The following is a 25,130-nucleotide window of genomic DNA, read 5'->3' on the forward strand; positions in this document are numbered from 1 at the left end:
GTACTTTTGGAAGCACTGCAAGGCAGGGCAAGATGATTCTCCTAGTAAAAGTGGCCTTTCAGCTGGAATGTGAAGGATAAGCAGGATATGATGAAGGGAAGGTAATTTGGGAAGAAGGAAACGTGAGTACAGTTGGGAGACCTGTGGGTGCCAGGCCTGCAGGGAGACTGAAGTAATCTGGTGGGGCTGGAGGAGGTGCCAGGAGGCAAGGACCAGGCACGGAAGGCTCTGAGCGCCATCCGCAGGTATTTCTCTGTAGGTAAAGCAGTTCCTTGATCAGCAGGCAATTTTTGAATGATGAAGCAGAATTTTAGGTAGCTATGCCAGTTCAACTGCAGGGCAGGAGCCCGGTACAGGAGTTGAAGGGAGAGAGGAACACAGATAATACGTATGCAGAGACAGGTTTCACCGGGGCATATGCAGGCTTCCTTGGAGATTAGGAAGGGCCAGAGACCAGGAACTGTGAGCCTGTGGGCGATGCCTTTTAACTTCTATAGAAGAGAAAGCTGGCACTGACTGCCCATGGTGGGGATGAACCTGGGAGGAGGGGAAGGGAGAGGGAATAGTTTCCGATCCTGCTTGCCAACACTCTATAAAGCACTCTTAGTGACTGTGTGGCCACAGCCTCCACTGCTCCCCCACACAAGCTTAAGTGTCAGCTTGAGTAAATGACAATAGGGAAAAGGAGGTAGAACACAGGTGTGTGTGACACATTTTTTTTTTTTTAGCAAACCTATTAAAATCTGAATTTTCAAACCAGATCTACAGGAGGTGGGAGGTAGGAATGAGGTAGTTTGCTTTACTTTACAGAAGGGTTCATTATCCTCAACTCTCAGGTACTCAGGCTGTATGTGTCATTCCCACTGGAAAGTCTGATCCAATTTACAGAAACTCCATTTACTCCACTTCCCTTGACCATGTCAATAACCCAGGCTACAAAAAAGGCTTTGAGGCCTTTCCCAGACCACTTCTCACAGCAGCTGCCCAGACACAGAGTCTCACCCCACCATCTCGCAGAGTGGGAAACAGGGCATGGGGAAGGGGCTGTTCCAGGTCACACACCAGGGTCCTCCCACCTGGAGAAAGTGCATGGATGCTGCTGTTATAAAGACGTCGGCTCTAACTTCTCAGCCAGACTGAATGCACTAAAGTCACTTTCCTGTCTTGGCTTTAATTTCCTCATGTTGTGAGAATTAAGTGGAAACAGCCAAACTGCTGCCACATAGTATGTGCTCAGTGAGGCTAATGACCAAGGCAGATCCCATGCTTTTGAGTACATTCCTCACCTCACCCCTGCCCCAGACCAGCAAACCACAACACACTGACTGTGTCCAAATGTTGCTTTATCTTTCGACAGGAAAGATCTTCACAGTATCAAAAGTAAATAATTGAAAAACAAGAACAAAAACAAAACCAAACACAAAGAGAGCAGTGTCGGGCCAGCAGTACCATCAGCCCCCGGCCCACAGGCCAGTCCAGCCCCCAGGCTCTGAGTGAGGGGGCTGCGTAGCACCAGGAAGCGGCTCTGCGGAGGTCTTGAGGGGCCCCAGCGTGGCACAGCATCCATTCAACTTTTGGTTGGTCCAGGACGGTGAGGAGCAGGGAGGATCTTGGGCAGGTGGGTAAGGATGTGGAGTAAGAAACTGTAGACCTTCAGCTGGCAGTTGGGGGTCTCAGGACACCCTGAAGCAGCTCGACCCGGTACGGGGCTGAGAAAACAGAGCATGACCGTACTGTGAGTGAGCCTGTGCCCTAGTCTCCCTGTGCTGGCTCTGGGTTTCCATGGGTCCCCTGTGTAGGAAGAGCTGCCTGCTATTTTTCGCTCCCTGGGCTGAAAATATTGAATCGACTTCCCTGATTACCTTCAGCAGAGGATGCAGGTTGAGACCCTGCCAGGGGACAGCTCCCCAGTAGCACGTCTATCCCATCCAGGGTGGGGTAAGAGCCCCGACTCTGGCCTTTGCTCTCCTGCTGACAGGCTGGGGAGAGGCAGCATATGCACTCTGACTCCTGCCTCATGCTCCGGGGACACAGCCCAGGCTAGGTCCCGAATCCGTGCCGGCACTGCTTTTTCACACTCTCCGGTCTCCCGATCCCGCTCTGAGGAGGGTGGAAAAGGTCAATGGAGAGCCCTTACGGTGGGGTGGGGCAGGGAGGGAACATCCCCTGTCTTGGGGAAGAGATCAACCAAAGAGGGAGTCCCTGAGAGAAGATGGCTGAATGAGGTTTCTTGGCTGACAGGGGCACTGGGCTGTGGAGGTGTGCCCCTTTTTCTCTGAGAATAGGCAACAAGTGAAAGTGTCTGGGGGCCCCATAACTCCTGGGTCCTGTGGAAGTGGACAAAAGGGAAAGGAGTGCGCCCTAGCAGAAGCTCCTGAGGGTGTGGACATTTCAGTTTGGCAAAAGACCAGGGAGTCTAGCTCCTTCAGAGAGAGGGGCTGGGGTGAGTCTAAAGACAGTCCTGTCTCCAGGCAGCCCGAGATGCCATAGGGAGCCCAGCCTCAAGGGTGAGGAATCCTGACCCAGAGGAGGACAAGAGACTCGGCTGAGCGTCCAGGAAGTCTGCTGCCCTGGCACTGACAAGAGGAGGAGGAGGACAGGTGAGGACATCCTCCTGGGGTCCCCTGAGTTCAGCTCACCTGCTCCAGTTTCCTCTGCTTTAAAGGCAGTTGTGTGACCAGGCAGAAAAGGCCTGATCCCAGGGACAGAGCACAGGGTTAAGATAGGGCACTGCACAGCCATTAGGCCGCAAACTGGGCACCAAGGCCTGCGGGCCAGTCACTCTTCTCTCCTGCACTATGGTGCTCAGTCCCGTGGCTTCTTGGTCTTCTGTTCTCAGTCCACAGCGTCATCTGATATGTCAGCACTTCACAGCAAAAGACCTGTGTGGGTGGTTGGGAGAGGAGCCCCGAGCCCAGCTGGGGCCAGGTCTCTTCTTCAGGAGGCAGCGTAGCTATTAATTTCTTCATGGGGCTTACCCTGGTTGGGAGAGCACTTGGCAACTCCTCCCTGCCTAAATGACCTCACTGAAGCCTTGGTCTATCTCATTTGCCCTCTCCCTGGTCCTCTTGGGCTGGCCTCTTCCTGCATGGCTTTAGCTGGAAAGCACCCTAAATGGCAGCCTACCAGGCCGGCCAAGTGAGATTTAACCCTGAGGCTAATAATGTCAGGAGTGGGGGCAGTCATCTGGGGATTAAGGCTGCCTTGGCACTTGAGAGGCAGATGGTGAGGAAGTGGAGGCCTGGTGGAGACAGCCCAGGGATGGTAGTGCAGGAACGGCCTTTCGGGAACACAGGCAGGAGGGCTCTAAGGAGGGTCTGGCCCAGGAGGGGGCTATGAAAGGACAGAGGCCTAGGCGTGAGGCGCCACAGGAAAAGAGATGGGGCCTGTGTCTTCAGAGCACATAGGTGTCACTGTGTCACTGCAGGGGCCAGGGCTGGCAAGCCACTAGCCCAACTCTGTGTACTCCTGAGCATGAAATGGTGTGGTGGGGCACAAGGTGACAGAACTTGCAGAGAGAAGTATATGCAACACTTGGGGGTCCTCCATACCTCACTGAGCTGTGCTGGGAGTGGTTTTCTTGAGGCTGAAGTTGGTCCAGTTCACAGCAACCTTCTGACGAGTTTGCTTTGCAGAATCCAAACAGAACCTGTTAGGTTTAATAGACACCAGGAAAGCACAATCAGAGGATCCCCCTCTCCTTGCTGGACCCCATTTCTAGTCCCATGTGTCTTGGTCACTAAAGGAACCAAGTCAGCTCTGTACAACCCCTCTGGCTCCAGGGTATTGCGGCCTAGCAGGTTACGAGAGCTTTGCTGACCTTCTGGACAGGGTGCCGCGAGCCCACGAAGAGTGTATGAAGACAGTGACACTGCCTCGGGATACAGGGTAGCCCCTCACGCTGTATGTTGCTCTGGCTACACTGGACTGCCTCCTGCTCCCCTCAGTACTGGGTGTTGCTTTCAGCCTCAAACCTCTGTACCTACTAACTCTGCTGTCACACAGGCCCTGCTTGACCTGGCCCACTCATTCTTACTTCTCCGGTCTCAGCCTGGTTCCCGTCTCTTCTGGGAGCACTGCCCACCCCTAGATCTCAGCTTGGTCTACACCCCCACGTCCTTACTCTTCCAACAGCACTTACAGGTGGACTGTGTGTTTAGGCTCTCTCTCTCCATCTAGACTGCATCTGATTTGCCTCCAGCCCAGAACTCAGCCCAGGCAGAGGAGAGAAAATGCAAATGAATATACAAAGTGAATAAAACTGGAGAAAGTCCTGGTTCTTGGGGCCTGAAATGCCTCCTCCTCTCTGTCCCTTACACCTTCCCAGATGCCTTTTCCTGCCGTGTGGCCACCTGGGCTCCAGCAGATAGACTGGTGGGAGCGAGCCTGGCAAAGCTCTCTCTCTCTGAGGGTGTCAGGGTGAGGGTGGGCGAGAAGGCATCCCCACACCTACCTCTTGAAGTACTCCACCTCCCGGTCAGTCTCATCCATCTCCACCCCATCCATGTCCTTGGGCAGGAACACATCGTCTAGGAAGACACAGCCAGGAGGGCTCAGTGCCCACGGCCAGGCCTCTGGGGTCATGCTCTCAGGGCAGCTCTGCCCACACGAGAGGACTACCCTCCACCCTGTGGCCTGGCTGGGTGGGGGGGAGGGGTCAACCACTCAGTTCCTGGTGCACTCACCCAAGGAGGCGGCCGTCTTCTCCTGCTTGTTGCGGCTCCGGCGGCTGCGGCCCTTGCCCTGTGGCAAGCTCTGTGGCCTTGCTGGGCCTGGGGGCTGCACAGACTCCTGCTCCAGAGGCCGTGCTTTGGCCTCACCTGGCCAGTTTTGCCAGGAGCTGCCCTTCTCGTCGGCTTTGGGGCTGCCAGCCCAACCTGGTCCCGGCTGGCTTCCCCGGCTCCCCTCTCCAGTCTCGGCACAGCTGCCCACTTTGGGAGGCTCCGGGGCCTTGCCTGGCTGCTTGGAGCCAGGGGTCTGGCCCTTGGCACTGGGAGCCTCTAGGCTGGCTAGGGACCGGGGGGCTGGGCTTGCCTCATTCTTCTTGGCCTGACTGCCCTGTCTCTTGCCCTTCCGAGGCTTCCCACTTGAGGCCACAGGCTCGGGCAGCTCCTGCTTGTAACTGGGAACCTCCTTTGGGCTTGGCTCCTCAGGGCTAGGGTTGCCTGGCTTGGGTGTCTTGACCCAGATCACCCGGGAAAGGTTGGGCACGGCGTTCAGTCTCCTCACTAGCCCATTCTCAGGGATGATACCGGGAGGGGGCCCCCTCACCTCTGTCCATGGTGGGTGAGAGCCTCTCATTTCTGTCCATGGTGGGGCCGGCTCACCTGGAACTCGTAACGTGTGGTTCTGAGAGGACCCCAAAGTCAAAGGGGATAGGTCAAGGTTAATATCAGGCCGTTGCTCTGAGGAGCCATTGAGGTTTGAGGGGGATAGGCTCTGGGGCTCTGGCTCAGCAGCCCCCTCCTTAGAGAATCCATTGCTGTCCATATTGAGCTCACACACACTGAAGCTGGCACGGATAGAGTCCTTGACAGTGTTCTTGATCTCCTGTAGACGGCTGCTCAGGAAGCTGTTGACCCGATCCAGTTCCCGGTCAGGCCACTCCAAGAGCCTCTCCCTGGCAGGCCTTGGCTCCTGGCTTCCAGAAACACTACGATTCACCTGCTTTAGAGCTTCTGCTGCCAAGTGGGCCTTTTCCTTTTCCTGCCAATATAAGAAGCAGTTTCAGCTAGGGCCTGGCAGCTGCTAGGCACAGTGTGACACCTGACACATCAGCCTGGGGTCCAGCTTTGCAGCTAACTGGCTAGATGCAGGGCCTTGGCCACCCGGGCCTGCTCCCCCACTCTGCAGGACTGAGGATGAAATGCATTTCATTAGACCAGTCTCATTAGACTGGTGCATGTTCTGGGGATGGAGACAGACCTAGAGGCTAGGTTTTCATAGCTTATTCATCAGAGTCCCAGTGTCAGTCCTAGGGCCTAAAACCACTAGGACTCAAAGGGATAGGAATGCAGCTAATTGCACCTTGCCTGCCAGGTCTGACCTTAAGCAGTTCATTCATTTCCCGAGTCTCAGTGGACTCATCTGCAAAAAGTGGAAAAAAATTCTGGGGTGAAGATCAAAGTGGGGATGCAAGAGAGGGAGATGGCTGCTACAGTCATTCTCTCCAGTTCTGCTGGTATTAGGGGCAAAAAAAGCTGGCATTATGGGAGACCTTTCAAGAAGTAAGATGGGGTGGTGAGACCACCATGGTAGGTCAGACACTCTGGGTAGCAGGAATGTGTGTATGGGTGCTATGGAAGAGGGAGAAATTCTGTATAAAAACCACTTACCACTCAGCTGCCTCAAGTAATCACAGCCAGTCCTAAAGTGTGCCTGATGGCCTACAATGGACAGCTACATGGGGCCCCACAAGTAAAAGCAGCCCCTCTGCCCAGGTGAGAACTGGGAGGCTGGACTCTCTCAGTCAGTGTGAACAGACTCGGTTCTGGAGAATGACAGTGAAGTCTGTGGACTCTGAGTCACTCCATTCCTCTACCCAACCTCCACACACCAGCAGACCAAGGAGGCCTTTAGAGGGAGATGAGAGACAGATGTCAAAAGCCTATGGGAAGGAGGTGGTGGTGTTGGGCCAGGGGTTGGAGGATTTCCACCATTTCACATATTTCTAGCTGATTTGGGAATGGAGGGGGAGGAACAGGAAAAGGAAACTGGGGAGAGAAAAGAGAGTGTGCCACCATCTCGGAGTCAACTTAAAAGAGGGTGACCCTGTGCCCCGGTAGGGCTCTGCAACAGACCAATACCACCATTGTGGGACCTTGGACAAATCACTTATTCTCTCTGAACCTTACCATTCCCCTTGGTGTATTTGGGAGAAAAACTGCCTACCTATAGCTCAGTGTTGCCCGGAGGACACCTGAGAGGGCATGTGTCCCCTTCCCCGAGTGCTGATGAGGCTGTGACTTGGCACTGTGGTGCTCAAGTGGGGAAGCAGCTGGGCCTGCAGCAGTGTTTCTGGCCTTGTGCCATGGAGTTTAAGGCCATGAGCAGAGCTCTGAGGCCACAGGGATGGATGAAGGACTGGAAGGCCCCTCACATTGCTCCTCCCCTGTACCAGCACAGCTTTTTCTCTTAGGAATGGAGGTTCCATAGAGGACTTCAAAATTGCAAAAAAGAGTTCTGCTGCTAAACAAAGAAGTCTGAAAACAATTAGAGGGAATGACATGGAACCAAGTGTGATTTGGTAGTGAGAGGAGAGCACAGAACACATGCTTTCTGTTAATGTGCCATGAGCCGGATCCTTTCATCACATTGTCTCATTTAATCCTTACAACTGCCCTTGTTGTGCCATTATCCTCAATTTGCAGATGAGGACACCTGACTTTGGCACGAATAAGGAACTGGCCCAAGGTTACACGGCTAGAAAGTGGCAGAGTTGGGACAGCACACCCAGGTGTGATCCGCAGTTCCTAGGTCTTTTAGTCCTGTTTGACGATCACTTCTTGACCAGTGATGATGAGGCCTGGGCTGGGCTCTGGGGGATTCAGCTGTGCATGAGGAGTCTGTTTGCAGACTTGAGTTTGCTGGGGGAAATGGGCGTGTAAATAGGCTGTTTAATTCGGAGTGACAGCAATTAAGTGCTACAGAGAAGAAACGACAAGATGCTCTGGGAACTGAGACTGGGCCATCAGAGGAGCTTCCCAGAGGAGACAGGAGCTCACTGGGCCCTGGAGAGTGACTGGGATCATCCTAGAGTGAAGACGCACTTTTTAGGCAGCAGGAACATCAAATGACTGGGGAATGGGCATATATGATCTTTAGAGAATGCCAACATTCACAGGGAGAACGGGTGCCCAGGTTTCTTTCAGGAGTAGTCGGGAGTGGTAGGTGGGAAGGCCAGGGAGGAGAGACTGAGAGATGAACCTGGCAAGCTAAGCAGGGGCTGAAGAGCCCTGCAGGTCAGATTCAAGTCTGCCTTTGACGCTGAGGGCAATGTTTGGCCACTGAAGGCTTTTTTAGTAGCAGCGGTAGGATGGGGAGAAGTGGGTGGTTTGACCTATTGGGAGGTCGTGTGGCCAGGACTCAAGGACAGGTGGGGAGATGGGATGAGCCACAAAAAACAGCCACAAATACTGACGACCACTGGCGCCGCCGCCGCCTCCCTGATCACCCATGCTCTCCGTTGAGCCTTTCTGTGCATCACTGTTTCATCCCCGCAACCATCTGAGTTAGGCTCTACTATTATTCTCATGTTGTGGATGAAGAAACTGAGGCTTAGAGGTGAAGTGATATGCCCAAGGTCATCCAGCAAGTGTGGCAGAGCCAGGTTTCAAACTGAGGTCCAATTCCAAGGCCCGCTGCTCTCGATTACCACGACGCATTCCTCGCAGGATGGCACCCCGGGTTCTGGTTTGGGCAACTTGGAGGCTGGTGGCGCCATCAACTAGACAACAGTGGAGAAGGAAGAGCAGGCCTCCTTGGAGAGAGAGAACAAGCTGAGTTTTGCTCAGTCTGAGTACCAGTACATCTGTGAGGAGGTGCCTCGTAGCAGCAGTTGTCAATGTCAAGTGCAGGGAAGAAATACGTAGACACAGTGAACCAGGAAAAACACTATCTAGACGGCTTTCTTTGCCAGGGAGAAGGCCTTTAGGGGAGGGTCAGAAGAAAGGAAGAGGAGTCCATGAAGGAGACAAAAGAGAGGTCAGAGAAGGTAAGAAATTTGGAGGACACGCATTCCCACTGTTCTTCCCTTCCGCCAACTGGCCAAGGACAGGTGAGACAAAGAGAACATGTTTGAAAAGGAAAACCAATACAAAATGTGAGATACTACCTAGTGGACAGAGAAGATGGGGTTAAGAGGGTATGATTTAGCAACAAAGATGTCACTGGTGGTTCTATGGCAGGGAAGGAGGAAAACAGTTTGGAATGAGCTGATAGGAAAGACAGTGAATGCAGACAGCAGTTTTCAAGAAATTTGGTTGGGATGGGAGGAAAGATAAAATGATGGCCAGAGAGAGGCTGTATGCTCAAGGTACAAAAGAGAGTAGTGGGCAAAGTAAAATGCTGATGGGAGAGGCTGGAGCCAGGGCAGGAAGCTGAGCTTAGATTGAGGTGGTGGGAAAGGACTGCATGGCCTTAAGCAGAAGGGGTAACTCTTCTCTCATGATAAGAAGGAAAGTCTGCCAGTGGAGTGGTAAGATGTTTGAGGGAGTGCCTGGTCACTGGCTTTTTTCCTTGTTGAACCAGGAAATGAGCTCATCTAACCAAAAAAGAAAAGCGGGGTGGGTAAAGCCTGGAGGCTAGAGAAGAATCTGGAGGTCTGACAAAGGGTCTGTGAATAGAAGTGATGAAGACCAAGTAGACCAGAGGCCTGCTAGGCATTGTGAGGACGCAGGCAAGCAGGGGACCACACGGCCTGGGTGCCACAGACAGATATGATCCAGCACTTTCCTAGAGGTGTGGAAGGGGAAGAGGCAGGGAGGGGTCAAACCCAGGGCTGCGATTTTTCCGAGTGGGTGTAATAGAAGAGCAACAGGGCAAGGAAATGAGAGTATTGGTAAGACATCGAATGAATGATGGTCAGGGGATCTCTATGGCTTGGGAAGAAGAGAAAGGGCAGGTGACAGCCTTCAGTGGATGAAGAGGAGTGGCCAGGAGACTGCAGATGGCAGAGCCAGGGTCAGTTTCAAAAGAGTAGGGGTTAGTACATGAGAGATAGTCATGGTCTGGAAATGGTGTAAGGGAGCAGAAAGATACCAGCTTTTTTGGTCTCCTGAGGTGGGAGAGAATGAGCAGTCTCCACTGGACGGCTCCCAGGAGAAGCTGTGTTTTTGGTGGACAGCCAGACTGGGTTAAGTCTGAGAGGTAGAGGAGAACACTGGACAGGAGGCTGATGCATAATGGATAATGACCATGACTGCCTATCGCATGACCTTGCAACTGCCTGGTACCACGTTGCACTCTGGCCTCTAGACTGGACCAGACAGACAGAGGCTGTGCATCAGGTTTCCGAATGAGTGCATGGAGTGTGATAAACAGCAGGTGAGAGAACACGTGTGAGGTACACTACTGTGGAAGAAGTTACCTGAGGAGGTCTGAGCTTGGAAGCAAGTTGCCAGGAGGAAAAAGAGGGGAGAGAAGAGTGTCACCGGCCTTACCAGCAAACGGGTAGGGATGTGTGGGCACACAGATTTATGGAAAGCACACAAGACCCGAGAACTTCAAAGTGTGCCCGCTTGCTGGGAACTAACTGGGAACTACTGCCTCAAGAAGCCAGGGAAGGCGGAGAGACTACTATTGCCCACCGGACACTTCTGGTCAGGCAACACTGGATGGGAGAAAGTAAGTGCTGACCATTTTCTGAAGGCAGTGATGGGACCCCTTGGCTCACTACTTCAGGCTGCAGGGAAAGGATCCTGGTTTGTCCTTTGGGCTGGAAAAAGATGTAGAATTGCTGCTGCTTTCCAGAGCACTAGGGCTGTTTGACCACCCAGGACCTGGAGCTAGCTGGTTGTCACACCCAACTCTTCAGCTGCTGGGCTCCCAAGTGTGGCGCTGTGCAGACGCAGCTGGGGCAGGCAGATGAAGAGATAACGAGGTGGCAGGGGATGAGCTGCCAAGCCCCGGGGCTCGCCTGGGAGCAGGGCTGCCCGGAATAGCTTACTGGATTCTCTCCTCAGCCCATGGGCTGGGTCACTCCCATGGCTTCAATTACATCTCCAAGCTGACAACTCCCAGCCCCACACCTCCATCTCCACTTGGAGGTCTCCTGAGAACCCCTGCGTCAATGTGCCCCAACTGAATGCCCTGTCTTATACCAATCCTGTCCTTGCTCAGTGAAGGGCACACCATCCTGCCAGTCACCCAGGCATACACCTGGAAGACATCTCTGACTTCATCTCTGTTCCATAATCAGATCACCAAAGCCAGTCATGTCTGCTTCCCTTGCTCCAGACCCACCATCAATCAGCTTTCCCTGGGCCTCAGTGTCCCTTCTGGGAGTGTCATGCCTCTAGGCCACCTTCCACATTGCCACATGGTCATGGTGGCAAACAGATCTGACCAAGCGCATCCTTTGATAAAAGCCCTGCAGTGACTCCCCCTCAGCGACAGGACCAAGTCAGAACTCTTCAGCGGGACCTATGAGGCCCTTTCTCACCTCTACTAACTCTCCTGCCTCTCCTCTATTTGAGCTTGGACTACCCCCAACTGCTGTGAATGTTGTATGCCTGCTGCCAGAAATGACTCTCCTGATGAAAGAGAACTCACTCCCTGAAACTCAGCTCTCAAGCCAGCCTCTTGGTAAGCCATTTCCAGCGTGCCCAAGCAGGATGGGGGCTTCCCTCATCCCAGGGCTTGCCACATGATAACGTGCTCATCCAGTTTTGTGTCAGTCTCTCCACTGGACTGAGCTTCTCCAGGCTGGGAACTTAACTGTGTCATGCTTTGGCTCCCAGTATTTGCAGAAGTGATTGCTGAATGAATAAATGACTGACTGACTGAAGCAAGTCCTGTGCTTTGAGGAATCCAGCAAGCAGCTTCTGAGGCCAGGACTCATCTTTCCTCCAATCACTGGCCCCAGGCTCCCTGACCCTGATGCCTCCCAAACGCATTCAGACCTTCCCAGAGCAGTGAGCTGTGCCGAGGCTTCTGGCAGCCAGCATCACTAATGCCCCCAAAGTCTTGGGGGGTTGGGGCGAGGGATTCCTCAGGGAGGAGAGGCAGTAGAACTAGGCGGCCCCCCCCACACCCACCTTCTTTTTCAGCTTGTGCCGGGCCCGCTTGGCGGCCCTGGCGCTGTTGGGGGCTTTGGGCTCCGTGCTGTTGATGAATTCCAGCAGCTCATCCACATCTCGGTGGTCCACGGCGGGCTCCCCAGGGATCCCGCCCAGGGCGCCCCCCTTCACGGGCAGCTCCTCTTTCCGCCTGGTCAGCCTCGAGCGGAGCTTCTCTCGGATCTCTGTATAATTCCGACTCGTCGGGGCAGCGGGTGGCTGGGGGAGGGGGAGGTGCTGACGTTACACCCTGGGCCTGGGAAGCCCGGAGCACTCCCACCCGCTGGCACCGAACATGTGGCGAGAAGCGAGACAACTGTTCTTTCTACTACAGCCGCAAAGGCCAAGTGGCTTCAGCCTCCGCCAGGCCCAGAGCTGAGGCAGCGGTGGGCGGAGGGAGTGGGAGGTACGTAACAGCATTGTGAGCACACTGACTTGGGAGCCAGGAAAGCAGGTTTGAGCCCGGGCTTTGTCACTTGGAAGCTGTATGACCTTGGGCAGGTCACTGAGTCTTTGTGTGCCTCGATTTTGTCATCTCTAAAATGAGAATAATTATTTTTAGCTTAAGGGTGACTAACAATGTAATTACTTTCATTTCTTCCGTCCTCAACTGCTCTACCCTACCCGGCGGCCCTTTCCTCTTCACTTTAGGAGACTTCTGGGCTGCTTTCACCCTCTGTCCAGAAACAGCATGTACTCTGCCCTGAGCCTCCTGCCTGGTGCCATCTGGGCTCACGGCCTGTCCCTCGCTGGCTCTCACGCTTGGGGGACAGAGAGCCTTTGCTTCCATTCTGCCTTCATCACGCACAAGCGTTCGCTTCTCTGTGATTACACACGTATGCATGCTCATCAGAATCATAGCTTTCTCTCTGCCACTTCCTTTCCTTTTGCCTAAGGAAAAAAAGTCAATCTTAAGAGAAACCATGAAAAAAGCAAAGGTAGCAAGGTGTTTAAAAATCCCTACCTCACAAATGTAAGGATCAAGTGAGCGGACACAGGCTGCGAGGACTCAGAGGGTCCCAGTGTGGTTATTATCCCCGTGAGTGGGGGGGTGGGGGGTGGGGGGCTCTCTGGGGAGAGCAGCTCCTTTGGCTCACCTTGACTGGCCCCCAGCCCTCTCTGGCCTGGGCAGGCTCACTCACCGCATTGTGGCCGAAGAACTCACAGTAGCAGCAGTCACAGAACTTTCCATCTCTCTGGTGAGTGGAGGATGAGGTGCAGGAGCTACGCTCTGAGCTGCTGTCCTCTTCCTCACCCAGACCCTCATCTGCTTCGCAGGGCTGGGGCAGCTGGCAGGCCAGACCACTGTGTGTAAACTTGTGTCCCTTGCACCCAGGGTCCCTGCTGATGGGGGAGAAAGACAGCCCACAGGTAAGGGAGGGCAGGGAAGGAGCAGGCCGCAGCAGAAGCCTAGGGAAGCATCCCCACCACTGCTGTTCCGAATACCCTTCATCTGCCTCATCCCATAAAGGCCAAGGCAGTCAGGTCATTATCAGTGTCTCTCACAGTAACAGAGCCAACACCCTCACTGTCTCTCAGGCCCTGTGCCCGCATCCATTGTGTGGCCCTCTTGGAGGGTCACACAGTGGGCGGGTATACTTCTCTATGCTACTGTACATCACACTTACTCTGATGGTCTGTTTGCCTAGCTGTCTCTCAGAGCAGACTGCATTCCCTAAGGGCAGGAACTATGCCACTTCTATATTTGGGTCCCAGTGTGCAGCCTAACAACAGTGTACACAGCACGTGCTCAGTAAGTAGGTATCCAAACAGATTAGTGGGCTGAAGGCTATCCTGGAGCATCCGAAGGAGGCTGACAAGGTCGATTTCATCCTCTAAGGTTCTTCGATCAAGACTGCCCCAGTGGGTAGAGCTGCCTTTGTGTGGGGCCTTAAAGTTAGGAAAGGAAATGTCCCATGTGGCCCAGACTCTAAGAGTGATTTTACTGTTTGGGTCTGGTACTCTAACTAGCATTATTATTTCTAAGCGTCTCCCAAATCCTCCAAAATAGATGTTGCTACCCCAATCCTGCAGTGGAAGTAACTTAAGAGTCCGAGTGCTTAACAGTTTTGCTCAAAGAGCGGATAGGACTCAGCCTGTGCCTTGCAAAGCTCATGCTCTCTCATTGTACTGCTTTGCCTCTGGACTTTAGGATGCACTGGGGGCATCATGTAATACAGCCCATTTTTTCAGGGTAAGAAAAGACTTGGGCCCACAAAGTCCCATTAACTGGAGCCGGAAGAGCAAAAGCCCTCGGCTGGACATTAGAAGCTGGAGTGCCCTGGGGCTGGGGACAAGTGGTGGGAGCTAGGAGAAATGGCAGGATGAGGAGCAGTGAGGAGGCTTGGCTCTCAGGGCAGTCTATTGAGCAAGAAGTAGAAAATGAGGGGCAGAAACCATTATCAGTGGTACTCAGAGAAGCTGAATCCAAACTAACCATTTCTCACCCACATTAGCAAAATCAAAGCACCCAGTGCTGCTGAAAACATGAAGAAACTAGCACCCCAGGATTGGTGGTTACATCAATTTGGAGAGCCCTTTGGAAAGCAATTTTTCAATGTGTATTAAGAATCCTCAAAAAAGACATTTTGACATCCTTTAAACTGAGAACTTCTTTCTGAGGGAACTATTCCAAGGAGAAAAAAAACCCAAAAGAGGAAAAAGCTTTAAGCAAAGCCATCTTTAGAGAGATTATTTACAATGTTAAAATACTGGTGACTTAAATCATCAGCAACTGGAAAACAGTGAAGTATACTATGGAGAATATTCTCCAGCCTTCAGCTGAGGCCAAGAAGACCACAGAGGAACCAAACAAGGAAAGCTGAGTAAACAGGACAACAAAAAGCTGCATACTTTATGGACACACCACCGTGTGGGAAAGACCTGCAGGAAAACTGCCAGCACTGGTGGTACTGGGTGGTGGGATTTTAGAGTAAGAAAATAATTGCGTATAAACACAGATCTGATTTATGATATAAAAAATACACTTATCTTCTCCAAAGAATTTTATCTTCCACATCTACATTACTATAATCTTCCTCAGTACTCAGAGTTACTTCATGGAATCCTTAAGCCCGTACTTCCAAATTCAAATACAGATTTGGGTGCAAGGATGTTTATTATAGCCTTGTTTTTAGTGGCTAAAAACTAGAAATGCCTGGGGGGTGCTTGGGTGGCTCAGCGGTTAAGCGCCTGCCTTTGACTCAGGTCATGATCCCCAGGGGCCTGGGATTGAGCCCTGTGTCATGTCGGGGTACCCTGCTCAGTGGGGAGCCTCCTTCTCCCTCTGCCTGCCACTCAGTGTCCTTGTGCTCACGCTCTCTGTCAAATGAATAAATGAAATCTTAAAAACAAAAACCAGAAATGCCCCAATGTCCAGAAATAGGGGAATGATAAATTATGCTAGAGGTATACAGTAAGACATTTTGTGGTCAATTGAAAGTTTTTTTGAAGAATCTTAACTGGGGAAATGATCTATAATGTTAAAAAATAAGTACACGACAATGTATAAACATGGACCTAATTTATATACAGAGACATCAGAAGGAAAATATACTGCATTATTAGAAACTGGGGCACCTGGGTGGCCCAGTGGGTTGGGGCTTCTGCCTTCGGCTTGGGTCATGATCTCAGGGTCCTGGGATCGAGACCCGCATCAGGCTCTCTGCTCAGTGGGGAGCCTGCTTCCCTCTCACTCTCTGCCTGCCTCTCTGCCTACTTGTGATCTCTCTCTGTCAAATAAATAAACTCTTAAAAAAAGAAAAAAAAGAAGTTGATCATTAGCGGCACATGGGTGGCGCTTGGCACATGGCTCTTGATTTCAGCTCAGGTCATGAGCTCAGGGTTATGAAATTGAGCCCTTTGTTGGGCTCTGAGCTCACCGGGGAGTTTGCCTATGGATTTCTTTCTCTCCCTCTGCCCCTCACCCTGCTCATGCACATGTGCTCTCTCTCTCGAAATAAATAAATAAACCTTAAAAAAAAAAGTTTACTAGTAGGTTGTGAAGCAATTTTTTCTTCATTAGACATCTCTGAATTTTTCCAAGTTTTTATTCTTTAAAAGATTTTATTTATTATTTGACACAGAGAGACACAGCAAGAGAGGGAACACAAGCAGGGGGAGTGGAATGGGGAGAAGCAGGTTTCCCCGCTGAGCAGGAAGCCTGATGCAGGGCTTGATCCCAGGACCTTGGGATCATGACCCAAGCTGAAGGTAGATGCTTAATGACTGAGCCACCCAGGCACCCCTCCGAGTTTAAAAAAAAAAAATAAACACCTACTTCTGATTGTAAAAACTATATAAAAGACATAGAGTCTACTCTTTATTTATTTTCTAAGATTTACTTCTCTATCCTAGAGAGAGCACGGTGGAGGCGGGGGTGGGGTGGTGGTAGAGGGGAGAAGGAGAGAGAGAATCTCAAGCAGATTCTGTGATGAGCACGGAGCCCAATGTGGGGCTCCATCCCAGACCCCGACATCATGACCCAAGCAGAAACCAAGAGTTGGATGCTCAGCTGACTAAGCCACCCCAATGTCCCTAGAATCTACCCTTAATTTCTACCCCAAAGGTAGCTTTGTAAAGTTTCTCAACTCAAGGCTGAAATTGGCGGCGAGTATGCCCTTCGTGCCACTCACTTACCTGTGAGTGCTAGGGAGCTGCTGAGAGCTGGGAGGTGGGAGGAGAGGCCCGCTGCAGTGCCCGCTGCAGTGCCCGCTACAGGGGTGGCTGCACCCCGAGAATGGTGGAGGCATCTTCAGGAGCGGCATGCTGGTGGAGGGCAGGTGGGGGGTCTGACATGCCCCTGGGGTGTGGGGGGCGGCAGCAGCGGCAACAGGGCATTCTGAAGCCTGGGCAGGGAAAGGCGCTGCCGGGGTAGCAGGCAGCAGGTGTGGGTGGGGTGGTGAGCCGAAGGATCCGGGGTGAGATGGGATCAGTGATGCTGGCTGGGGGTGGTGGCCGGTGGGGCTGTTAGGTGGAGCAGTGAGGTCTGAGTGCCGGTGGTGCTCCGAGATAGAGAAAACCTCACCTGTGGATGGATGGGGAAGAAGGAGGTCAGAGAGAGAGCCAAGACCCTGGAAAGGAAAGCCCAAGGGCTCACTGTCACAACATCCTGCTTACTGTGACCAGAGGGTACCTGTCTGGAGACAGCCTCTCAGCACAGTGGACCATGTGAACTTTTGGAAAGTCTAGCAGTACCTTGGGCTAGAGAGGCTTCCCTGCAGGGAGCAACTTGGCTGACAGGCTTGAGGTGCCCAGATCTGAAAGAAGGACCCAGGAATGCCCGCCCCATGGAAGGCCACAACACCTCTGCTATGAAACAAGTAGGGGATATGTGTCCTGTCTCCTGGGGTCTCTCTAGGACTTGCGTGCTTGTAAGCATTCCTCAGGCCCAGAAAAGGGTCTACAGAAGCCAGTGGAGCCACAGGCCAAAGCTCTGCCTCTGGGCCATGAGGACTGAGGCAGCCAGAGTATGCCAGACTCTGGGGGGGCCCAATATCAGAGAAGTATGAAAAGGCTTTGCTGAGTCTTCTTTGGCTTATGGATCAAAATAAATGGAATTCTACTCAACTCCCACAATTCTGGGAGTAGCACCCCTTTGGAGAACTCAGGTCCTCAATTTTGTTATTCTTCTTTTGCATTTTAATTCCAATATAGTTAACATGGAGTGTTATAGTCATCTCAATCCCTCAATTTAGAAATAGACACTAATGAATATTTACATAGTACTTCAATAACCCAAGACTTTTTCTTTGGGTATGTAAAGGTTAACTCAGAGTGTAAAGAAGGCTTATGTAGATATGACCTTGGCTAATAATTCTGGCAGTCTGCACCAGCAACTTCTCGTGCTTTTATACGTGTCCCTTAGGTGAGAAAAGGAAGCCTAGGAAGACAAAGCACCCGGGTCCTCTGTGCTGCTGCAGGGGACAGGTGTTAGGTGGCTGACATGCAAACTCCCTAAGGACACTCCCAGACTCCACTTTCTGTTCAGCCAGTGTTCCATGTCCTCTCCTGAATCTGAAGGGAAAGCTATCAGAGCCAATAACAATATTTTTCAACTTCAGAGTTCTGGGGAAAGGAGTGTCATGGAGACAGCCAAGGGCTAGGTACCCCCTGCTTCCATCAGAACAGATCCTCTTTTACTTATTTTAATAACTGACCTGGTTTGTCTAACAAAGTGGTTAGAAAAACATAGCTCTCTACATTTATGTGGCCTGGCTCTCTCCCGAGCTCAGAGACTCACCAGGGATGGTAGAAGGACTCCCGAGTGAGCTACCCGGCACGGCCCCACTGGAGTGCGGAGAGTTCCAGAGGCCCGAGAGCTTATGTGCTGACAGGAAGGAGCTGGGATCCCAGTCCCCTGAGTTCCCATGGCAGGAGGAGGAGGACGAGGACGATGAAGAGGAGGACGAAGAGGAATGAGAGTCACCCCCACAAGACTGTGATTTGCAGGATGTGTGTGACAAGGAGATCTGGAGAAGGGGGAAGAAAAAGGCTCATGGTAAAACAGCAAATATCAGAGCCGACCCTCTGCTGCCTTAACTTACTCAGGAGCACCTCCTCCTCCAAGCCCTGTGCCATGGCCAAAGTACAATACCCACAACACCAGATGCAAGGGCAAGGCCTTTGCCGGGGGAGGAGCAGTGATGCTCCCAGTAAAGTGAAGTGTGTGGATAGTGCTGAGAGAGACTACGGTAGAGACACAGACCGCCTGTCAACTGTGGGCCTTTAGGGAGTCCTAAGAGCTGCCAAGGAGAGGAAGGGTCTTTAAATCCAAAGTCGTAAGCTGACACTATCCTGGGGGGTAAGAGAGGGACTGCAGGGGAAGAAGAAACAAGGAAATTCTGACTGCTGTGATTCAGGAGATGCCACTTAGATGGCTCGTGGGCATCTCAGAGGCTTTCTAACTGAGGCACACGGTGGACCCTCAAACCAACCTTTGCCATCCTTGTCATACTGGTTGGCTTTCAAGCTGTCACAGGGCTGAAGGCAGCACGGTGACACAGAAGGGGCAGAATCTGCATTGACAGTACCTACAAGCAGGCCCTCACACCAAAGCTCCCCTCAGGGCCAAGGGAGCTGCCTGCAGCCTCTCCGTTCTTGCCCCAATTGTGAACCCAAGCTGCTACTGCTGTCTGGAAACGGCCCAGCAGCCCCTCAGGGCCTGGATGCAGGGGCTGCTGGAAGAGAGCCACCTGAGAGGGCAGAGAAGGAATAGCTCAACAGCCTGATCTCTCTGGGCAGGGTGCCCTCCTGCATTCAGGGACCCCCTTCTCAACCGTTACCTACCGCCACTGCATGCTCTCGACCTGTCTGCCTTTCATCTTCCTCCATGCTCTTTCGGCAACTCTGGCAGACCCACAGAGGCATCTCGCCTAGGAGATTCTTGACAAGCTTTGGCATGAAGTCAGGGGGCAGCTTCTCACCCTGCAACACCAGTCCGTTTTGGGAAGGGCCTTCTTCCCAGCCTTTGCGTTCCCGATGACATAGCAGGCAGCAAGTCTGCACAGACTGGGTGGAGGTGGGGGGAACCTGTCCAACAGACAGAAACAGGGTTTCCCAGGAGGGGAAAGGCGCTACTTAGAAATAATATTAACCATACTAATAACTTCAATTACGTTTCAGGCACTGGGTTAGGCACTTTCTATACATAATTTTAGTCCTTGTAATAGCTCTGCAAACTAGGTGTTATTCCTTTTTCTTTTCTTTAAAGATGAAAGAACACATTTTGAGTAGTTAATTAACTTGCCCAAGGATACAGAGCTAGTGAGTGGCTGAATTAGGAGTTGAACTCCAGTTAACTTCAAAGCTCATGCTCAAATGCCCTGTTATCTCCAAATCTTGAAGGTTAAAGGACAGTCCCCTTCCTTCTCTGGCATGTCTGGGAGAGGCCACAAATCTTGGGCTGTCTTTGCAGTCCACAGACTAATCCCCACCTGGGGGTTGGGAAGATCCTTTCAGTTAATGTTGAGTTTGAGAGAACGTGTGGCTTTCCTGAAAGCTGCACAATTCCATTAGGAGCACAGCAGCATTTTGGAGGAGGAGTTTGCAGAGCTAATCAGAAAGCATTAATTCAACATAAAACTGAGTCCGAGAGAGGGTAGAGCAGACCCTGGTGCTTCTGAGAGGCAGTGAGGCATGGTGAAAAGAACCTGGGCTTTGGGGGTCAGACTGACCTGCATTCTAATGCCTGACTGAGCACACATTAGCTGGGTGATCTTGAGCAAGTTATTTAACTTTCTGAACTCCAACTTCCTACCTATCTTGCAGAGTTGATGTGAGAAAGGGAAAGTGCCTAGCCCCGTGCATGCTCAAAGCATAGCCTCAATACACAGTAATTATTATTTGGACTTTCTTTCCTTCTAGGACAAATGGCATAGAAATATAAGTCTATAGGTTTTTATGTCATATTGAGGGGTACTGATTGGGAGACTGATTACATTTAATGACCCCAATTAGTGGCTTTCCTATATTCTGCAACTTCGGAAAGCCCCTATGCTCCCCGCTATACCACCAACACCACTGCTTCCAGGGCTAGTCTGCAACTTTGTAGAACCCTCTTTCTCTGACACTGGGGCTGGTCACATCACTTTCTTTGGCCAATGCGATGTTAGCAAATTTGCTCCCAGCATAAGCTTGAAAAGTATGTATGCATTTCTATTTGGTTCTTTGCATGGCTGGGCTTGCTCACTCTTGCACCCCTGCCTGCCATGAGAACATGACCGGGCTAGCTGCTGGAGTGATGTGAGAGATGTGTGGAGAAATCTGAGTCTTCCTTGCTGATTGGCCAGCGGATCAGGTGCATGAGTGAGCCCAGCTGAGATCAGCCAAGCTGGCCCTGATGGACAGAAACACCCAGTCAACCCAGAGACTCATGAGAAATAATAAATGGTGCTGTTTTAAGCCATTGAGTTTTGGGGTGGTTTGTTATATGCAATAGTCATATTAACTGATATACCTTCCAAACTTACCCACCACTAGGTAACAGATGTTTGCAGAGGCCTAAGCAAAGGAATAAGGGAATTATCCTCATCCTACCAAGAAAATAAATGCCATCATCTTTCTCAAATAAAATCACCTTCTCACAATAAATTGGCATCAGGATATCCTTAAATCTGTAATATTACAATTACACTGACCTTGGCCTCTGGTTTCTAGGAAAAGAAATGAACCAAATAGTAGTACCAGGAGCATAATGAAACATCTGGGGAAGAACAAGGATGTTGGAAAAGAGTAACAGAGAGAGAGAAATCTTAAACGTGGAACCTATGTGAGACACTGCCTAAAAGGTTTCTGTCAAGGGAACATTTCAGTGGACAAGACAGCTGTTGAACTGCAGCTATAAAAGGATATAGCTTCTAACCCACTGGTGGTATCTCATGGAAGGGTGGGAGATTGATGGAGAAGGACGGTACTTGGAGAAGTCAAGGGAAAGGGGGCGTTTTTGAGAAGTGTTCCCAGGAAGTTTTCATAGCTGTAAGATGCCATAGCAACTCCAGAGGGAGGAGGTGAGGCCAACACCCAAGTCCCTTTCCCTGTGCTAATGGTGATCATAGTCTTAAGGAAAACACCAGGATGTGTAGTTTTACTACAACAGAGTTTCATTTCATTTGGGTATTAGGTTCTAAAGTGACTACATAGGAGGAAAATCTTGTCTGAGTAAAATTATTCCGAAATTCTTTGTATAGCCTATGATGTACAGTATATATAGTCTGGGCACAAACAAGATGACAACTGTAAAACACATATGGCAATGTTCAATAAGTGGTTTTTTTTTTTTCCTCTTTTAAAAGCATATACAGAATTCTTACAAGTTAAATGTGTCATCAGTGCGACTGGACCTAGTGCCAAAGTACTTGTGGGAGGCACTGGACGCAGGGGAATTAAAACTGGCTTTGGCACTTGTCTTGGGCCTCCACCACTTACCAGCTGTAGGATGTTGGGTAAATTCTAGTCTCTGTCTCTTCATCTGTAAAATGGGATTAAGTTCTAACTTGTAGGGCTGGCTGTGAACATTGAATGGACAAAGCACCTAGTCCAGTGCCAGGCCCATTAATACACTGCCTCAACATAGGATACTAACTAAGAATATGATGGGAGTGATGGGAAACATTTAAATTCAGGACCAGGCTTGAAAAATATAGAAAATACAGTCACAGTATTTTATAAGAATGTGAGCATCTTTCATGTGGAATGAATTTAAGGTGACTTAGACAACTTAATCTCTGTCCTCTACCCCATAGTCACTCTTTAAGTTCCCCAAATGCTGAAGGGGATCCTGTGCTTCAAACTCCCTTCCTTCCTTCCCAACTTTACCAGTAAGGAGCTAGGCAGGGCTTTAACCCCATCGAAGCCTTCCTAGAGAGTCCCTTTTTGTAACTCCTCTCCCCTCCCCATATCTGCATAGCACATTATGCCTTGCCGACAGAATCTGTGCCTTCTACTTCATTTCTTTACCTGCATTTCCTGTCCCTTCTATTAGGTTGCGCTCCTAGAGGGCAAGCATAAGGTCTGATTCTTGTCTGGATCTCTCACTGCAGCACGGGGCCTGGGCTCAGCTAGGCACATAATGGCTAAATCAGATTTGTTAAGTATCGCTATGGCAATACAGCTTAGCAAGACACTGCTTGAAATTTTGAAATTTTTGCTTCTCACAGAGAAAGGCCATCTCCCTACCCTGGACCTTCACCTGAATGGTTCCAATCTCAAGCGTGGAATATCACATTCCTTGGGGATTACAATAAGATGGCCTCATTCATGGAAATAATGTGGCTCTTCCTAGAGCCAAACTGGTCCGCATAATAAATGAGGTTAGCCATCAATGGAAGTAAATTTACAGGACAAGCTGTCTTTCCAGTTAAAGGAAAAAACACCGGAACTGACAGTTAGGTCCTAACTGAAGCAGGGATGATACCACCTCACACTGCATAAGGTTGCCCAGAGAATTAAGTGACATTAGAGACGCAAAGGTTAGCCCAAGGATTCCATGCAACAGACAGTCAATCTATTACCTTGGCCCTCTGGCCATTCTGTTCTTAATAAAAAGCTATAATGGAATCTAGTTACTCATGGTCCTGAGTTTGATATACCTGAGTTTTTTCTTCTGGGCCAGGCAATTCTTGGGGCTACCCCCAAAGCTGTTTTAACCCTAAGCCTTGGTGCCTGCCCCTGAATACACTGCCTGGTGGGGCCTGGGGACTTTTTTCTCTGACATTTTCTTTTCTTCTGCCACAGAATGGTGAGAATCCTGAGACTGGAGACGTTATATGCAGCCCGCACTACCAGTGTTTCTGCAAATTCTTCCTTTGGCAGAGAAAAGCTCTTGGTTCAGAATTCCCTTTCAATGCAATCTCCTGCCATTTTTCAAATTCCTGGCAATCATGATCCCTTATGCCTCAAAGTCAACTCAGGCTTTCAACTGGCTGTTCTCAAGCTGCATTTTTTACATCAGGCACAGTATTCCCACACAAGAACATGAACAATAAATAGTTATCAAATGAATGAAACACCCAACCATTTTTCTTCATCACCAAGCCTAGGAACTGATCCTTAAACCCAATAGCCCTGGGCAGCAATTATTCCTTCTCATTGCAGTTTAAATTTCAGAGCCTCTCCAGATAAACATCTAGTTCTAGGTAAAAAATGGGGGGAAGAGCAAGGAAAGATTCTAGGGGTTTTCTAGATTTGGGATCTGCTCAAAAAATCTCCAACATTAAATTCTGCTTCACTCCAGGCAAAACCAATTCTCTTAGAGTATGGGGTTACTCATACAAGGGATCCATGTTTTAGCATGCACATCCCCAGGGCAGTCAAGGAGCCAGGTGAACCCTAGACTGTGGCCACTCCCAGCCCACGGGGGTGGCGTGTGCAGTCATTACAATCATTATCTCTGCTCCCTCTCTTGACCAGGCCCCAAACTTTTCTGTCTTGGTCCGAGAAACATTATGCTGTGATAGCCTAGATTTTCCTGGAAAAGAGTAGTTAAAATCAAAGGAAAAGGAAGCCAATTTTTCTCACGAAACATCATTTTTACTTGAAAGAATGACTGACAAGTGGGTTATTCAGAATTGGAAACTGCCAGTCATTTTCTCAAAAAAATGAACAAAATGAGCGTGTCACTTCAAGGAAAACAAACTTTTTATTTGTGGCCAATGACAAAATTCAAGCTTTCAGGCAAAAATCAGAATTTTGGGAATTTGGATATTAGAATTTTGTATCCATCATCATGAACTTAACAGCTTCCCAATACTTAAAGACTTTTCTGGTAAAAATGATGGTGATATTAACAAATGTAGTCTTTTGACACTGTAAAATGAAATGGAAAAACATTTGGTAGAGCCGCATAACTCAGTGAGCCTATTTTCCAAATGAGCAAAGCATGATGTTTTAGAATAACGCACTGGTAAAAAAAAATCCATTCAAAGTGCTAGATAAACCAACAGATTTCAGTGTAAATGAGTATAAAGACTTCATTGATATGGTCTCAGATTCCATATTGCAAAGATCAGCAATCACCTGAAAAGACTATTAAAATACTCCTTCCATTTCCAACTACATTATCTATTTGGGGCTAGATTTTTAAAATATACTTCAAAACAATGTACTGCAACAGATGGGATGCAGAAACATATATGAGCATCAGCTTCTTTTTATTAAGCCAGACAAATTTGCAAAAATGGAAATGAGACCATTCTTCTATTTTTTTTGAAAAATGTATTTTTCATTAAAAAAATTCATGTTAACATAATAGGCTTAATATTGTTATTCTTAAAAAATTAATTAAAATATTTTTAAGCTTTCTCAGTTTTAATACTTAATTTGGTAAATATCAATAGATAAAACCAACAAAAGAAAGCCCTTTTGGGTCCTCAGTAATTTTTAGGAGTGTAAAAGGGCCAAACACTTTGATATTTTAGTATATGTGCTGCCGAAGCGAGCACGGGCCAAACACTTTGAGAACTGCTAATGTAAAGCCTCTAAAGGTGCCTGTCATCTGGCGGGTGCACATTTAGCAACAGTCACTATGAACAATGATAGCGTTTCTGGCACATCTGGATAGCTCTTTGGGGCATGAATAAATTTTCCATTTCACCTTTCTGTCCACAATTTGGGAACTGCTGGGGAATAATCCAGGTCACCAGAACAGGCAGCTATCAAGGTCTGCTCTGAAGGTGGATCTAATATCCAGCACTAAACCTGCTCTCATTCCTCTCATGGATTCCTTTTAACCCCAAGAGTTTATGTACATTTGTAGAGGATTCCCCCAAGACGTATGCTGTATCTAACCAGTGGCCCTGCAATGGCTTCCAAGTTCTATTCTGAAATGATCCCATTAGAGCACTCTATTCTCAAGGC

The 25,130-nt window shown here is 49.9% G+C and overlaps 1 protein-coding gene across 16 annotated transcripts in view; it reads right to left on the reverse strand.

The window, feature by feature from the left end:
* Positions 1-1,322: 1,322 nt before the first annotated feature.
* Positions 1,323-25,130, reverse strand: part of FAM193B (family with sequence similarity 193 member B) — a 31,897-nt gene continuing 8,089 nt past the window's right edge. For 4 of the 16 annotated variants that reach the window (XM_045999206.1, XM_045999211.1, XM_045999213.1 and 1 more), the window contains 9 exons: positions 19,065-19,307; positions 18,019-18,247; positions 16,416-16,803; positions 12,920-13,121; positions 11,757-11,996; positions 4,686-5,706; positions 4,454-4,529; positions 3,552-3,649; positions 1,323-1,709 (listed from right to left, as the gene is read on the reverse strand). In XM_045999206.1, the coding sequence (XP_045855162.1) occupies positions 3,553-3,649; positions 4,454-4,529; positions 4,686-5,706; positions 11,757-11,996; positions 12,920-13,121; positions 16,416-16,803; positions 18,019-18,247; positions 19,065-19,307 (2,496 nt within the window). In that variant the 3' untranslated portion in view covers positions 1,323-1,709; position 3,552. Of the gene's footprint in view, positions 1,710-1,862; positions 2,101-2,639; positions 2,883-3,551; positions 3,650-4,453; positions 4,530-4,685; positions 5,707-11,756; positions 11,997-12,919; positions 13,122-16,415; positions 16,804-18,018; positions 18,248-19,064; positions 19,308-25,130 lie in introns of all 16 variants that reach the window. The other 12 variants (XM_045999208.1, XM_045999218.1, XM_045999214.1 and 9 more) reach the window with 9 other exon arrangements.

Source organism: Meles meles, chromosome 3, assembly GCF_922984935.1.
Source record: "Meles meles chromosome 3, mMelMel3.1 paternal haplotype, whole genome shotgun sequence".
NCBI classification, from domain to species: Eukaryota; Metazoa; Chordata; class Mammalia; order Carnivora; family Mustelidae; genus Meles; species Meles meles.